General features: G+C 40.2%; 1 protein-coding gene across 3 annotated transcripts; it reads right to left on the bottom strand.

Moving 5' to 3' along the window:
• Positions 1 to 10,091: 10,091 nt before the first annotated feature.
• On the bottom strand, positions 10,092 to 16,365 carry LOC143484286 (uncharacterized). 3 transcript variants are annotated; one of them, XM_076982939.1, is made up of 8 exons: positions 16,244 to 16,365; positions 13,705 to 13,841; positions 13,566 to 13,602; positions 12,924 to 13,111; positions 10,837 to 12,785; positions 10,651 to 10,743; positions 10,444 to 10,507; positions 10,092 to 10,217 (listed from the first exon to the last, which is right to left on the bottom strand). In XM_076982939.1, exons 5-8 carry the CDS (start codon positions 12,394 to 12,396, stop codon positions 10,105 to 10,107), a joined length of 1,830 nt encoding a protein of 609 aa, XP_076839054.1. In that variant the 5' UTR covers positions 12,397 to 12,785; positions 12,924 to 13,111; positions 13,566 to 13,602; positions 13,705 to 13,841; positions 16,244 to 16,365; the 3' UTR covers positions 10,092 to 10,104. The 3 variants fall into 3 exon arrangements, with proteins under 3 accessions (XP_076839054.1, XP_076839052.1, XP_076839053.1); XM_076982937.1 differs by having other exon boundaries at positions 10,651 to 12,785; XM_076982938.1 differs by having other exon boundaries at positions 10,651 to 12,782.
• Positions 16,366 to 18,478: the final 2,113 nt, after the last annotated feature.

The raw sequence follows: 18,478 nt of genomic DNA, 5'->3' as shown, positions 1-18,478 counted from the left end.
GTGTACGTGTGTGTATTCATCCCTCCCTTGTAGACCTGATGGCAGGGGCGGACTGGGGAGAAAAAGTGGCCCGGGAGTTCCTGACAGACTGGCCCACTATATATATATAGTGTATATATATATATATATATATCTGTATATATGTATGTGTGTGTGTGTGTATACTGTATATGAATCTATACATGGCACGTAGTGTATATGACGGTCTTTATTGTCATTTGGACAATATTAATTCCAGCAATAATATGATTACAAAGCCACATAGTGGCTTTTAAATAAATCATAAGACCACCAAACAAGTTGTTTTACGCAAAGTGCATCCTAAAGAACAACCTGCAACTCTGACGTGGGTATTTCTTCCTCTTACCTATTTGTGGTGGTTAGTTTTACTCTAAGAATTTCAATAGCTTTAAAAAAAACAGTGCGCAGTGCTCTGGAACCTTTAAGACCGCCACTTGCGTCCGTGTTAACCGTGTTAAGGTAATTTGTAGATGGTGCCTGTCAGACGTTGCAGAGGCGACAGCAGTACATTTAAAATAACATGTTATCTACAATTAAAACTGCTGTATGTTTTCGTAGTCCGGCCCGGATTTTCTGGGACAAGTTGGTTTTTTTTTTATCTCCGCTGCATACCGTCAGCCCACATCAGCTGGCCCAGTCCGCGGCTCGGTTCGTGTTTACAGGATCAGTCCGCGGCCGCGCAGGTTTGCCTGACTGGGACGGGGGAGGTAATAAAACCGTAAAAACAGCAGCGTGAATACGGACCGGGGCCGCAGTGCGCGGCGGTGGCTCCTCCACGGGCTAAGTTAAACCACCGGCGGCCGGCGGCCCACTAACCCATCGGCCCACCGGGGAAATCCCCGGTAGCAATGTATGCCAGTCCGCCCCTGCCTGATGGTTCTGCATGTAACTACTATGAAGATAACAACACATGAAAAACAAAGAAGTACACTTTAATTTTAAGTCAAGCATACAGTACACAATAAGTTCTCGTTAGTTTATTACAGTGACACCAATCTCTCATTTAGCTAGGAACAGTAAGTTAAAGCCTTAATTGAAGACTCCTCTGAAGTCAAGTTTCCATGGCAACAACCTAGGTCAATCCAGACAACCAGGAGCCAAAGTTTGATTGACAGATTCATGACTTCCTTTGGATGTGACAGTTCAAGTGAAAATTTGCCTTCAGAATCACAGACAGTGATTTTGTCTCACATGACAATGCAGCTATAATAGTAACAATAAAAACTATCAAATACTCTTTGGAGTAAAAGCTTAATGTTGTTTTATTTTAGTTTTATTGTGGTGTTTATTAGTTTTTGCCATTTTGTGCTCAGCTAATCATATTGTGTTCATCTATTGATATTTGTTGCCATAATCTGAAATGTGTAATAAGATTTCTGTAATTCTCATATTTTAATTCTATTCATAACTTTGACATTTATATATGGTAGTACTCGCTCACATGTTTATTTCCAGTGGCGTGCACACATAGACACCACGTGGTGCTAAAGCACCACCAACTCTGCCCTTTATCAACGAAAGTGCCCTTTTGAAACTTCGGTTTTTTTTTTTTTAATCATTTTACTGAGGTCGGTTTGAAATGATCTTTTGAAAACCTGAGCGATTAAAAACAATGCCCTAAAATGCGCCACCACCTCGCACACGCCCGACCTCTCTCTTCCTTTGTCACACCAGATGCGCTGCAGCTGCAGTTCAGTTCAAGGAAGCGTCTTCAGCACAGCACGCACGGTCAGATAGACTTCTTCACCCATGGCCCACCAGCCAGGTTACATACACATCAAGTAAAATCGTACCGTTTGCCCTCTAAGCCCAACCTGAAATCATTTTCTTGTGCAGTAAATTGTCTCATACAGCACCAAACTACTAAGCATTTTTAGACGACTGGTCACCTGATAAACTAGTCGCTCTAGCCCAAATCAATGATAGATAACGTGAGGACGACGACATACAAATAATTAAGGTAGAGTTTGCAAATCTATGTGTTAAGCTGAACGTACTGTTGTATAGGATTGGTTAGGCAACATAAATTAACACATTCATTTGTGAAAGAAGAAACGGGAAGTTCCCCATTACCTGTGAAAAATGCCCATCTGCATTCATGTAATGACAACAGTCAGTAGCCTATAACTCATTCTCGTACTTTTTGGTCTTTTTACTGTCTTAATTGTAGGCCTATATTGATTTAAATTGCAAAATATATGCAACCAGGCCTGCAGACAGTGGAGGGTAAACAGAAATTAATTGAAGGACATGACTGAATATAGTTAATATTGGATATGAATTATATCAGTTGGCTGCGTGACTTTTTTCCATTGAAAACTCACTTTTAGAGAATGTTACAAATAAAAGTCAAATTTCATTCAACATGTGCTTGTAGTTTTTTTTTTGCGCTAAAATGTGCCACCCCCCCCCCCTTCCCCCACAAAGGGTGGCCTAATGGGATGCAAATGTCCCCAGAACTGCCCCCTGGTGGAGCCCCCCCCCCGAGCACTTGCCCCCTAAAATGTCTGTGCATGCCACTGAACTGGAGCATATCTGACTGCACAATGACTCTGAGTCTTCTGTGCTGCTCAGAATTACTCTTCAGCGGCCTAAGGGCCTCAATGCAGACATATCCAGACATCCTAGTGTACTTTATGATGTAAAAAGTGCACCATCTTTGAATGCTATGATTTTACATATCAGAATATAAGAAATCACCGGGTCCTTAACAGGTTTTAAAATAAATCTGAGGTAAGTACAACCTCAGGTGATCAACTGCATAACACATTATAGCATATTTTTATATCATGAATGCAGATGCAGTGTGAAAAAGTTAGTCCACCCTTACTGCTCCCATGGGAATTAACAGGGTAAATACCAGCCAGCTGCTACTTATCAAATGCCATTAATTAACGTATGATCAGCAAAGTGTGACCTCTTCTATAAATCAGAAATTGTGCCATTTTCCTGGTTTGGAACATTCGGGTCTATGCTAACCTAACGCCAAAGAGGAAGGCTAGCAGCAAAGATCTTAGAGTAGTTGTTGCTGCCTTTCGTACAAAGGGTTATAAGATCACTGACAAACAATTTGAAGTCTATCATTGTGTAGTTAGAAAGATTCTTTGCAAATGGAAAACAATTCAATACAGTTGTCAGTCTTTCCAGGAGTGGATGTCCCAGCAAATTCACCCCAAGTTCAGACCAGGCAATGCTAACAGAAATATAAAAAAACAAGACTACAAGCATCAGCATGTTAAATGTTTAAGTTCATTAATGTACAAAAAAACATGTGAACAAGTATGTGCATAAACCCCTCATACCAGCTCCTTGGTGGAGGAGGGGTGATGTGGGCTCAACTGGGTCATGCAAGAGGACAATGAACCCAACCACACCAGTAGATCTACAGCCAAATGGTTGACAAAAAGGTGCTGCAATGGCTCAGTCCATGTCCAGAACTGAAGCAAACTGAAATGCTGTGGTGGGTTTTAAAGAGAGCATGTATCCATTCCTGGGAAGTACTCACAAATGCTTCCCAGGAATGGATTCCATGGTATTCTAGAGTCAAACATGAGACCATCTATTCAACAGCTAAACCTTGGCTGACATTGTGTGTAAGAGGACGATGAACCCAACCATACCAGGTAATCTATAGACCCCCCCCCATACTCAAATAGTACATCTATTTCTGGCCCGCGAGCTGTTTTGAAAAGTGTTTTTTTTTTTTTTTTGGATTTTTTTTTTCAATCGCGCTATCCGCTCTTATTTTGAAATCGCGCACTGCGATCTCAAGACGATGCTGGGGACTGCCTCTATGGCAACAACAAACAGGTAGCAGACGGCCAAACGCGTTCAATTTAAGCTTTGCAGTTTAAGCATGACTACAGTTAGTGTGAAAAATATAAAAGTAATATTATCAAAAGATTTGCCCACACTGAATAAGAGTAGAAATGTCAAATGCTTTAAAGACATGTTTGCATTGCATGAATTCATAAAGCAGCTTTGTTTGTAGCCAGATACAAATACATGTTATAGCTGTTTAAAGGAGGGAGCACCTTTAACCTGGGGGGTGTTCCAAGAAGCGGGTTAAGCGAGAAAACCCGGGTAAGTTAACTCAGAGTTCACGGAAACTCGAGGTTTTCCGTTCCAGAAACCGAGCTTAGAGAGAACCGGAGTCAGTTACTATAGCAACTTATGCTCTGAAGCTAACCTGCTCGCTGGCAGGTTAACATGGACCTGACCCAGAGTTACAAACACGTCATCATGACGTGTCCTTTCCTCGAAGATCATGTGGATATTGAAGCTCAGTTTATTCGCTGAGTTCTTCGTCGGGAACGCCTTATAAAACCCCGAATAGACATAGGCCTACTATCATTTTCGGATTATTTTTTTAATGAACGTTATCGTTTTCAGCACAATCCATTACTTACATCAATAACTTTATTATTATAATAACATTTCAAATATTACACATCGCGGATCAGCCCTAAATTTTCTCCAGATTGTTATATATCGGTCTTCGTTTTTTGCTAGTGGAAGTTTTCTTTATAGTGTAGGAGATGCGGAATCTGTCAGCAAAGCTATGTCGGTCTGTCCGAAAACTATGTCCGGCATTAAAATGACTAGTGCCCGGTTTTGTGGTTTTCCTGGGCTTAAGCCAGTTATGGACATCAAAGAGGAATTCCTCAGCATCATTGGTTTGTCTTTATTTCACACGGACAATAAAGAAATTAAGCAAAGGAGAAGCAATATATAACGAACTTCATTCCATTTACATTTTAAGGATTTCCTAGAGTGATTGGCTGTATTGATGGAACCTACATATGCTACCTATTCCAGCACCATTAGAACATGAAAATTCATCCATAGCATTAATGTACAGGTACTAACCTTTATCATCCTTAATGAATAATGTACTTATCTTTAATGGTAACAAAAATAACGTAGCTATTGTAACTGACCGTTCTTCCCATCAAGATCATATGTGATGCTTCCCACCTCATCACAAATGTTGAAGCCAGATGGCCAGGATCCATGTATGATTCCACACTGTACAACAAATCTGAACAGAGTAGGCCTGCGGTAGTTTTGCTGGTTGTTCACATGCAGTGTAATAGTTAAATCATTGCAAACCCTAGTGTGATTATAGGACATGACGGCCTCCTTCATGGAGACAGAGGGTATCCCTGCCTGTCCTATAGGCATACCTTATGACTCCCTATTCAGATCCTGCACCTGGACCACAGTCCCACTACAATCAGGCCCACAGCAAAACCAGGGCAAGAATTTAAATGACCCTAGGAATCCTCAAGGCCAGGTTCCAGTGCCTGAAGGGGCTCAGAGTAACCCCTGATAGGGTGTGCCACATAATAATGGCATATGTGGTATTACACAACATTGCAACCATCCAGGAAGAGCGACAGCCTACCATCTCTGACATGCCCACAGACGAGGAACCTTACATGCACATGGGTGACAACAGAGATGGTGGAGTTGTCAGAGACTCCATCTGCAATCACTGCTTTCCACATTAAATCATGCACCACCACCCACCCCACCATCCACCCTGTAACCTTTTAATATACATTACAGTCAAATTCACTGTTATGTTTCATTATTTCATTTTTCCTGTAAATAAATATATTTTATATTTTAAGAATAAGATATAGTTATGTACAGCCATACCTTTGTACAATATTCTTATACTTCATTTTTATCTGATGCCATGTGTGTTTCACACCACTCAGATTAGACCTGGAATTAGTAAGTGTTCAATAAAAAAATATTTAAAAACTCAATACAGTATTATAAAGTTGGAGAAAATAATAATATAATCGCACCCTTCTGCTAAATATAAAAATATCATTTTCACTCACGCATTAACTCTGTTGGCAATTGTTTGACATGCTGACTGCCTTTCTCTAGCAGCTACCGCAGTATTACATTTACGTTTAATAATATCTAAATATTCTGCATACGCAGTCATTAATACTTCAAGCTACAGTGGTGTGAAATACGATGTTCGGCTGATTTTCGCGTTTAAGTCCATGATAAATCCTATTTATCTGCGTTCCATTAAGAATGCCTTTCATAGTTACGCGTGAACGCGCTTCTGTCTGGGTCAACCTACTCAGAGTTGAGCGACCCTGATTACTTTAACTCCGAACCGCCGTTTTGGAACCGAAAACTCTGAGTACGTCAGATCGGGGTAAGACAACTCCGAGTTCAGGGTTAAGTTTAGAGTTTGTTAACCCCGCTTCTTGGAATACCCCCCTGAAGAATTAGAATTGAGCTGTTGTATCGAAGAAATTCAGAAAATACATATTAGAGATGATTTCAATGAAATCATAAAAGTGATTGTGATATAATAATGCTAAGATTGAATCCAATTACTTTAACCAGTAATTATTTTTTCCACGTCGTACCCCACATACATAAATTACAAGTCGATTTTTTGTCCCAGTCCAGCCCTGTGAATTACCAAAGTGGGACAGAACTCCTGTGAGAGACTGACAGTCATACAGAAAAATTATTACATCGTTTTTTGCTACTAAAGGTGATTCTACAAATTATTGAATCATGGGGTGAACTTAATATTTCACACACAGCTTCTCCAACTTGGCTTGATTTTTGTTAAATAATGACATGGTGGAGTCTGTCAATTGTTCATTTACCTCATTTAAACATCTGCTAAAGGTCAGATGAATTATCAAAGATTAAGGACAAGCCATCATTGGGATCTAAAGAGCACAATCTAAAATGACTGGATGGAACATCTGTTATATTTCCCTAAGCTGTAGGTGCATGTTAGAAGAACACAAATACATACAATAACAACTGGTGCAGAATATACCTCCCGTTTCCCACCTGCCCCTGGTTACTGCATTGTGTCGTTTTCACATGGATATTTTCCACCAACCCTATTTGAAAGAACTCTCAGAAACAATAGCCAATATGTCTGAGACGTGTACAACCTCTGTGCAGACAACCCTCAGGTATCATAAATAACAGATTTAAGTCACTGGTGTGATAGCTTACTGACCTCAATATAATACTTAGACGGCTCCTTTACGTGCACCTGATTCGGACCCGGAGGGAGTCTTCCATAACTCAGCCATAACTACAGACAGAAAGTTTGTCTGTAAACTTAGTAAAAGATCCATGTTTGTATTTAAAACGGCGTGTAGCCGGGGTCGAAAATTAAAAGGATGAAAACACGGATTTTGTGGTTATTAAAGGTCGAAGTACTCTAAATCAATCCAGGTGTATGTCAGCAGATCGGCTATATGACAGCACGTATTTATACGCGAACGTTTGATGACGTATAAGAGTAGATGGAGGAAAATGAGCCATATTTTTCTCAAGGAACTAATCGTACATCGTACTCGTTTTAATCTTTAATTTAAACAACATTCAAGTTTCTTTCACTAATTAGTTGCTTTTTTGTAGATAAAATAACTAACGGTATGCACAATAAATAATGTATTTTACTATTTTACATGCATGTTTTTCCCTAATTAGTTATTTCGTTATCGTGAAGACTTCATGTGTATCCAGAGAGACTTTATATATTCTGATGTCCTGACAAATGATGTAGGCTACTGCATCTGTCGGAAATGATAACAATTTATATACTTTGTTCAGGTTTTCTATTTGCATGACAAATTCACTTTCTGAACTTCGTTCAATTATATTTCATTTAATTATGATACTTTTTACAAATAATTATTTTAATTTGTGTATTTACTAAAATAACTGTCCAGTTGTTGGATTGCAAGATGAAGTATGTTAATTTCTTTATGGATCTGGAAAGTCTGAAAGTATTTGAGAGCGCAAAAGGCGGATCATTATAATCATTATTATAAAGACAAATGAAGTTTGTCCCCATGCAGTATTCCAGTATCTTAAACTGACACCAGGGGGGTATTCCAGAAAGCGGGTTTAACAAACTCTAAACTTAACCCTGAACTCGGAGTTGTCTTACCCCGATCTGACATACTCAGAGTTTTCGGTTCCAAAACGGCGGTTCGGAGTTAAAGTAATCAGGGTCGCTCAACTCTGAGTAGGTTGACCCAGACAGAAGCGCGTTCACGCGTAACTATGAAAGGCATTCTTAATGGAACGCAGATAAATAGGATTTATCAAGGACTTAAACGCGAAAATCAGCGGTGTGAGTGTCGTATTTCACACCACTGTAGCTTGAAGTATCAATGACTGCGTATGCAGAATATTTAGATATTATTAAACGTAAATGTAATACTGCGGTAGCTGCTAGAGAAAGGCATGTCAAAAAATTGCCAACAGAGTTAATGCGTGAGTGAAAATTATATTTTTATATTTAGCAGAAGGGTGCGATTATATTATTATTTTCTCCACATTTATAATACTTGAACACTTAACACATAATTGAACACTTACTAATTCCAGGTCTAATCTGAGTGGTGTGAAACAGACATGGCATCAGATAAAAATGAAGTATAAGAATATTGTACAAAGTGGTATGGCTGTACATAACTATATCTTATTCTTAAAATATATTCTAAAATATATTTATTTACAGGAAAAATGAAATAATGAAACATAACAGTGAATTTGACTGTAATGTATATTAAAAGGTTACAGGGTGGATGGTGGGGTGGGTGGTGGTGCATGATTTAATGTGGAAAGCAGTGATTGCAGATGGAGTCTCTGACAACTCCACCATCTCTGTTGTCACCCACATGCATGTAAGGTTCCTCATCTGTGGGCATGTCTGAGATGGTAGGCTGTCGCTCTTCCTGGATGGTTGCAATGTTGTGTAAATACCACATATGGCATTATTATGTGGCACACCCTATCAGGGGTAACTCTGAGCCCCTTCAGGCACTGGAACCTGGCCTCGAGGATTCCTAGGGTAATTTCAATTCTTGCCCTGGTTTTGCTGTGGGCCTGATTGTATTGGGACTGTGGTCCAGGTGCAGGATCTGAATAGGGAGTCATGAGGTATAGGGCAGGCAGGGATACCCTCTGTCTCCATGAAGGAGGCCGTCATAGTGTCCTATATCGCTCTAGGGTTTGAAATGATTTAACTATTACACTGCATGTGAAGAACTAGCATAACTACCTCAGGCCTACCCTGTTCAAATTTGTTGTACAGTGTGGAATCATGCATGGATCCTGGCCATCTGGCTTCAACATTTGTGATGAGGTGGGAAGCATCACATAGGATCTTGATGGGGAGAACGGTCAGTTACAATAGCTACGTTATTTTTGTTACCATTAAAGATAAGTACATTATTCATTAAGGGTTATAAAGGTTAGTAGCCTACCTGTACATTAATGCTATATATATATATATATATATATATATATATATCTTTGGCAATTTGTTCAAAAACCTTTCAATTGTACTCTAATAGTGGAAATGACTGGAAAATTACAATGACTGCTATTCATATAGGTAATTTAGGAAAATCTGAGAAAATATTACTTGCATAATAATTTGGAACACAGTGTAAAGTGATTTCGTTTCCACTGCTTACTAATAGTGGTCAATACATGAATACTGAATATGATTACAGAAAGACTGAATATAAATTTTGCCCCGACACTGGAGTTTTAGTGTTGACGGCACAGGTTCAGTTTACCATCTTGATAGATTCAAATGATTTTTAAGTATATAATATTTTTCATTTAGTTCACAGAAGTTTCCTTTTGACGGAAAGAGGTTTCCTTTTTGTGTGAGAGGCGTTAACTGTGCAGCTTCTTGGCTAAATAAAAGCCATTGCTCGCCAGCGTTACAGGCAAATACCTTCCTCAGGTGATTGAGCTCAGGTAGATGTAAGCTTTATTATCCTTTCATACATCCTTTTTTCTGTAAATCACCATAGACCTTGCTTAACAAACTGCTATACAAATTAGGTTCATTGTTTTATTTATGTTTAGATACGATTGTCTCTATTTCTCTATGAGATGATGGGGTCCAGCTAGAATATTATTGGTAGTTATTATGCTATTTGGGGGTGAGGATGCTGCTGTGCAGCACTGCGTCACAATGAAGCAGTCTGTTTTTCTTTTTTTTTTTCATTTTATTTGAATAACATTTTTAAATTCCAGCAATATCACCTAAGTAGGTGATTCCCCTGATTTTCTGCAGATCTTGGAAAAAGCTGTTGCCAGTCTGGTACGCAACGACTTTCTCCTGATCTTAGGGATGGTCTTGTCAGAGGTGGATGGTGCTACAAAAGAGGAAAGGAAATAGTTGTCAAAGGAAGTAGACGGTGTGAGAGGGATGTTGTGTGTAGTCTTCCATGCTGTTGTCATTATTGTTGTTCATGCCTTATTAGTTGTGCAGCATGAAAGACTACTAAACCATGGAACACAACTAAACCATGGACCCCTCACTTCTTTATGTATAATACTGTCATCAATTCAACTTCACCATAGAAATACTAAAACACGTACCATCTGGAATATGTTTGTCCACCACCTGGTCCTCTGTGTGAAAACGCACTTTCTTTGTCCATTTCTTAACAAAGAGCAGAAAATTTGATAAAAATCATTCAAAATATGATTCTGACAGTAGCATAAATATATGGTTGAAAATCATTCAGAAAAGCAGAGTCTAAAGCTAATGGTGTGACTGGGAATAAAGACATTTTAAAAACATACCTTGAATCTCAGCTTCAGAAATCTTGGAAACCTGAACCACCGACAAGAAGATTTCTTCTTCTGCAGAGCAGAGCCTGTATGGTCCTGTTCTGACTGAGAGGTGGTGATGCCAGTGAGGTCACTGATCACAGCGTGGGCAATCACAGCTGATAGCTCAAAGCAGCATCGCTGTTGTGACTGCCTCACCTCCAAGTCAGCCTCCCTCACGGATGGGCTTCCAAAAGAGTAGCGCTCAAAGAAAGACGCAGTGTCAGGCTTGGTGCAGGTTTTCAGACCAAGGCATTGTTGGAGAAGCTTTTCTGTAGCTGTCTTCACAAAGCTCCTCACGATGCCTGACTGGAGTGCCTCATTGGAGAGGGCAGTATCTGACAACACTGACCGAGTCCCCCCGCAGCTCATTTGTGCTTTTTCTTGGTCCAGAGCCGCAATCCTTCCCAGCATTAAGTTCCCCACTATAGGGATGAGCTCCTGGGAGGACTGCCTGAGGGAGTCTATGGAGAGTATGCTTTCCAGTGCTTTCCAGGAACACTCAGACTTCTCATTTTGCTTAAGGGGACCACTGCTGATCAATTTCTCAGCAATTACTTCAAAACTGTCTACAGTTATGAAGTCACTGAGGGCTTCTATATGAATGTCAGATGAGGTTAACATCGGCCTCATGCATAAAACCTCCAGCCTTTCCTTCAGAGATGTTAAAAAATCCCTTGCTATTAGTTGTCCAGGAATGTGCACTTCAGAGAATGGAAGCACTGACAACATGCATTCAATAATGCTCTTTGTGATGTTTTTTGAGTTCAGCAGTAGGTTGTAGCACTTACTGCCACTGGATTGGGCTGCCATAATTACATCAGCCCTGATGAGGAGGTTTGTCACGAAAGCATCTTTAAGTTTAGCCTGGGTGGATCTCAGGACCTTTTCTGATACCAGCTGCACTTGAGATTTGTACAGTGCTGGGTCAGTGGATGGATGAGCTATCTTTAACAAATCCTCCTCAAAAGAGCTTCTGAGTGCATCGGTAATTCCATTTACAATCGATACTGCTGAATCAAAGGCATTACTTTTGAGGGAAGCTTCAGAAACTGGAGGTGAGCTCAAATCTGCATTTTTGAAGATTGACACCTGGGATACTTTTGTGAGCTCTGAGGTAACACTCATAATGACATTGCTAACCCTCTTAGAAGCCTCGAGCTGGAAAGTCTCACAGGACATTCTGAAGAGCCCATGTGTGTTCACCTTATTATTGAACATGCCCATGTTATGATCTTCATTTGTGCTGCTGAAAATGATACTCTCCAAGATCCTTTCAGAACGGGGTCTCGGCTTGCTGTACTCCAGCAACTGCATAATCCGGTCAATTGAGGATGAGGTTTTGCCACTCAGAGCTGCAGAGCTGATGTGTTTAGACACAGCCTGTAGGAAGTCCCACAGGGGTCTGTCTGAGACATCTCCAGCAACATCATTTGATGTTCCCTCACTGCAGACGCTCAACATGTGCTCAACAGTTGCACCTACTGTTGCCGATGTGACCAAAGGCAGCAACTCATCCAGCTCGTCATGAATGTGTGTGGGGAAACCTCGAATGTCACTTGACCAGCTTGTGATTATGCAGAATTCCAGAAAACCCAGCATTCTGGTCATAACTCCAAGCATCAGATGGTGGGCAACGTACTCAATGTGGCTTACAGACAGTCTAACACTTTCATAGAGGTCAGGAGTGCAATAAATCTCCCGAAGAGATGAGTTCATCTAGAGTAACAACATGTGCAAGAGCAGTAAACAAGATTGTAGTCACTGATCACTCGCCTTGGTCTCACACTGCATATATTGCTAATGGATATATAAACACATCAACTATGGAGGAAAACATGACTAACAATAAAAATAATAGAATAAATAAACTAAAACATTTTTAGCCCTTCACCTGTTTCAGGGAGTCATCCACAATAGCGGACATGACGCTGATGGTCTCTTTCATGTTGAGATAACGTTTTGTCTCAGGTGGCAACATATTCATAATGGCCCTCGTGACCTCTCCGTGGATCAGGCTGAAGATCTTGTCCTTTGAGATGTCAAAGATGACCCCGAGAGGCTCTGGCAGAGATGCTGTGCTGCTTCTTGAGGCCACATCACACCTGCTGAAATTAAAGTTTCTCAATAAACTATAAAACTAAAAAAAAAATACAATTAAGCCAAAACCGTTAAACTCAGTGCTTGTGGACTGAGTTTAACTGAGTAAATAACTCAGCATATTAATACTCCAAATGAATACTCACCACCAACCTTCAGAATCATGTGTCTTTCCATGCTCCACCTCATGAGGGCTGCTGGAGATGCAGATTCCTGCTGAGGACCTCACCCCTAACAGGCCTGACTCAAAACCTGGAGCAACCACCTCCTTCACAGCTACTTTCACCCATGCTGAGATTTTTTCCAGCACGTCAATGAAATCCTCCATTTTCATCTAGTTAGGTTAAAGCCAAGTCTAAAACGTTAATCAGTATCCAAAACCTTTTTTTTTTCTTTTTCTTTTTTTAACCTTAAGCTGATTATTTCTTTAAATGCCAATGCAAAGAACGTGTACCATTATGAACAGGGCTTAATTTGAGCCAGATCCTGCCGGAACAGGCTCCGGGAACTCTTTAATTTTGAAGCGTGCATTCTGGGAACTCTGCTTCGATCCGGTAAAATATTATACCACCAGTGTAACAATTTACGCTTGCGTTCCGGCAACGTTTGATTTACAAATTAAGCCCTGGTTATGAAGGTCTGACCAGACATGGCCAAAGGCTCATGTTGCTATGGTAACTCCTACCCTGATTTGTACTGTGTTTTGTTCTACCAGTAAACACAGACAGACATACTGACAGACAGACACACAGGAAGACAGAGAGACAGATTCGTAGATTCGTACTCACATTGCATGGCAGTGTGTTCCTCAGCTCTTGCCAATGTCTGAAAAAAAAAAAAAAAAAGTGTTACATTGTCACCTAGTTTAATCTTCCAGCACATGTATGTAAAGATTGAGTATGTGATGTGTGGAGAGTGAGTACTTACTCTTCAGTTAGAACAGCTGGATTAGTCCCAGAGGTGGATACGAAGTTCCCACATGGAGAAAAGTCTTTCTTTGCCTGCTTGCTTTTCACGCTGGGGGCAGACACATCACGGCCCTCAGCAGGAAGCTCTTCTGCTGTCTGTAGTAGAGAAAATGAAGAAAAAAAGACTTTTAATGAGTCGTTCCTGATTACCGATTTAGCATTTCTCAAAATCCTCCACAAGGTGACGTTATTAGAATTGTTGTGTATGCGCTAAAAAGGGAGGAAACTAGTGACGCTTTATGAGAGTGTCCCATAGAAAACGGTAGATTTTCTCATGCAGGCCTATATATAAACGTACTGACATGGGTAAACATAGCATGAAGTAATAATTGACGACATTATGTTTTTCCCTTCATAATACATCTTCTCCTTGACTGACTGCAGTTATGAATCGGTCTAGACTCCACTAACATGGGGGGGGGGGGGGGGGGGGGTGTACATCATATTTTGAAAGCCAATGTGTTGATTTTGGTTCATGAATAGATTAATTTCTGGTTAACTAACGATCGCGGAATAAAGAAAATGTTGTGCATAAGAATTTTTAAAGTTTTGTAGTGGGCCAGTAGCAGCCTAATGTAAAATGTGTGATACCCTAAAGACCAACAAATAACGTAATTCCACGCCACAATTGAATTTCGGAAACTGCGCTGAATACTTCACAATAATTAATTAGCAATATGTTCATGAGCTAGGCCTATGTATTGTTTTTTAATGTGTATTTCTAAATAAAACCATGCGTGTTATACAGCCCTTCTATCTTAAACTAGGCTACATTATGCGTTAAGCACGTTGTAGAATGCTACCCTTTTCTGTGAAGATAATACAGGCTGCGCACATCCGCTCAGACAGGATATGGGGAATACGAACATTTTATAATTTTTATTTTTTTTCAACCCCGCTCAAGGAGAGAATATTAATCGATCTTAATAATGACCTCAGATGGTTAATAACCAATATTAATTGGTTACACATCTTCAATTTTCTAAATCTGTATCACTGCGGACGCGTTGTCAAGCAACGGCATATACACACACACACAAGACATTTTCGTATCTGTGCTTAAACAACCTGCAAAAAATTAATCAAATGGATGCCTTTAACATAACGTTTGACCTGCAGCCAGTTTGGACAGACTCAGAAAAGTGTGACTCCACACTTACATCAAATTCTGAACCTACAATTACCACAAAAACGATTAGGTCGACTGTACGGACTGGCTCTTGACTGACTTTTCAAGATCACTTGGAGAGAGATTTGAACCTTGGCGGGGGTGGCGAGCGTAAATTGGACACAAATTAAGTATTATATCGCGATCGATCGCTCGCCAGATATAATGGCGTCAGAGCGAACTAGTAACTCATTGAATCATAGATATGGATCAGAGGTAAATAAACTAGATTTTTTTTTCGGCGTGAGAAATCGGATGTGTGGCGTGAGAGCGTGTGAAGACAGTCAAATGCATGTGTCTCATGCTCAATGCGTGAGAGTTGGCAACCATGTATTTATTATGAATGTCGTGAGGTTCTTGTAAGTCATATTCCATTGTAATTAATGGAGATGGAAATCGTCTACCATTTGCTTGTTGTGATAGATATCAGAAAGTGTTGGTGTACATCACCTGACGGCATGTGTTTGGACTGTGGTAAGAAATGGGACAGCGCGATCCATCGCTACTGCTGTTTTAATTAATACATAAGAAAATTTCAAGCACTAAATTTAATTAATTCAATTCATATTAGGATTGAGGGCGGGGGCGACAGAAATGTGTATGTAGCGGGCGGGTGCGGGATTAAAACAAAAAACAATTTTTTGGCGGGAGCGGGAGGCAATAGAACACTGATGATCTACGGCAGTCGCCTTCGTCTAGTGCAGGAGTGGCCAACCTGCGGCTCTTTGCCTGGTTTCATGCGGCTCCCCAGCCGGTCCGCACTCTCACCTGCACTAACGGTCTGTGTCGTGGCCCGGTTACCTCATCAGCTCTGAGGGCGACACACTGCTACACCTTCGTGGTGCGCGGTTAGTTTACAAGGCTAGCGAGCCGCTAATACTTTTAAAACCGGCGTAGTTGAAAACACGCATTTGACTGTCTTCACACGCTCACACGAGTTACTAATTCGCCAACTACTGGCGATCCATCGATCGCGATATAATAGTTATTTTTTGTCCATTACACCCCCCGTCAACAATTTACACTCGCCACCCCCGTCAACAAAAAAAATATGATGTGGCTCTTTGCCGTAACACAGTAAAAAAAGTGGCTCTTGGTCTCTGGCGGATTGGCCACCCCTGGTCTAGTGCCTACAACCAAATCACAGCCGTGATGTTATCCGCGATAACAAACTCCCTCTCGTGTACTATTGCTTAAATCACTGTTGCTACAAAGCAACTTTAGAGAACTGTCTCGACGTGGAATGGAATTTTCAATAAATAGACTGAGAGGCTAATTTACTCGGACTAAAGTGAGATTATGAAACCAGCTCAAAGGAACATTAACTTACCCTCCTCATTTGTTTACTCATGATCACTTAGAATAGTCTCTCCTTTACTCGCACAATGAAACGCTGTAGTTCTTCAACCGCAGTGATGATTAAAGCATCTGTGGTTTAAACGCTGTGTGGCGACTTTTATAGGGTCTCCTACATTGTGACGTCATATGCCGTGTTGTCATAGTGACAGTTAGATAATAACTAAAACCATATATGTAATGCTGCAGGCCGGAACCCCGGTGGGCGTGAGTAAAGGGCGGAGCATGTGTCAATCATTTTCGATTGCAGCCAATCACATACTAGACTTTCATTGTCAATCCATTTTTATTAAGCTAATTATCAGCCAGAGTTAGCTGTCAATCATTTTTTACTGTATTAATTTCTTTGAGATATTGACTTGATAAGTAGGTTACCATTCGCGCTTGTAGTAAGACATCACAGCGGTTAAATTACCGGCGCTTTGGCGCTTCTAGTGTTAAATCTAACATTGTTAAAATTACTCTTTGGAAGTGAAAATTAACTCGGAAATGTTTAACTCTGAAAATTTAACACTCCAGTTTTTGCTGTGTAGGAGAGGACGTAAACGCCATTGGCTGCAGTAAAAAAATGTCTAAAGTCATGGCTCTTCTAATGTTTTTATTCAGCTACTTTTGTGTAAGAGCGGCATATACTTCTGTTTAAAGAACTTCACCGTGCAGTTTCCGCCTTCTTTTGGCAGCATTACCCTTCTCACTAAAACTGCTGATTGGCCGAGTCTTCAGGTGCAAACATGGCCGGAGTGGGACACTTTTTCAGCCCAGGAGTTTCATGCGCAAATCCGGCCCAAAATAATTTCCCCCTCCCAATCGGCCCAAACTAGAGATTGACATGAGCCGGCCCATCGGGAATCCTCCCGAATCTCCCGATTAATATTAATTGGTTACACACAGGGGCGATTTTAGGATCTGGGGTGGGTTTCCCGAAACATTCGTAACTCTAAGTACTTCGTAACCTCGTACTTACGAATATTCTTAAATTTACGAGTGTTTCCCGAAACTCTTCGTAACTTACGTCGTTCTTAGAGTCGTTCGTAAGTTAAGAATCTCCGGACCCATTCGTAACTCACTAAGTACTTCTTAACTCGAAGCTCTCGTGCAGTTCTACTTCAAAAATGATAGAGGCGCTAATTTCACTCGCGCGGGTTTTAATCACGGCATTACTACCTTTGCGTTTATGTGTATAATTAGCCTAGTAGCCTATTTTCTTTTGAAGTATTTACATCGCATATACCACAATGTGTCAACAGAAATCAAATGTACTACTTTGAATTATTTAGCATTAGTTTATATCTTCCCAATATTTAATTAAGTCTCTCCGTTCGTCATCGTGCAGTCAACAGCGTTTCAGACTCAAAATTAATGTATTCTTTGCAAATAAATGGATACAAGTTGGCCTATTAAGCTTGTTTTAACTTAACCAATAAAATGGATTGATTAATCGGTAGCACATATAAGTAACTTGGATTAAGGCTAGCAATTGTGCTTGTGTGATGAACATAGCAGCTCTTCAGAGTACTGGCTTTGAATAGAAGACATAATTTAAGAAGACGACGTAATCCACGAAGCCATGTAGTTCGCCTGAATACAGAATTTTGCCCTTAGCTCCACGACGCAGTTACTGACCGCCCTCCGATTTTATGCCACAGACTGTTCTGCAGACTGTTGGTGATGCCCACGGACTAAGCAAAGCTGACATAAATGTGTGCATGCTGTTACTAAAGTATTGCTTCGCCATGCAGCAAAAAGATATATATATATATATATATAGTTTAAAATATATTTATATTTTAAATATATATATATATATAGTTTAAAAAAAAAAAAAAAAAAAAAAAAAAAAAATATATATATATATATATATATATATATATATATATATATATATACTAGCTGACAGTGGGTATCCACTCTGAAGCTTGTATCAAATCCCCTGGTGTCCTTTCAGTAGCTGTGGGGCCCATTATCCCCAGTGCCTTCTCCTCCTCATCAGTGAAGGCACTTGTGGACATTTGACCTCCACCAGTCTTAGAGTCTTAGCCCTCTCCTTTCTGAGTCCTGTCCCCTTATTTTTGACTTGACTACAGTTTATTTTTTTTTTTCTGAATTTGATGAACTTCCTCGAGCTATTGAAAACAGTAGACTATACTTTTGTTTTTGGCTCAGTTCACTCGACAGAAAGTTTCATTTTCTCTGCTTGTTTGCCAGGGTT

This window comes from Brachyhypopomus gauderio, chromosome 20, assembly GCF_052324685.1.
Source record: "Brachyhypopomus gauderio isolate BG-103 chromosome 20, BGAUD_0.2, whole genome shotgun sequence".
Taxonomy (NCBI): Eukaryota; Metazoa; Chordata; class Actinopteri; order Gymnotiformes; family Hypopomidae; genus Brachyhypopomus; species Brachyhypopomus gauderio.
Note: the sequence above shows the minus strand (reverse complement) of the source record. Positions and strands in the feature narration are given on the sequence as shown.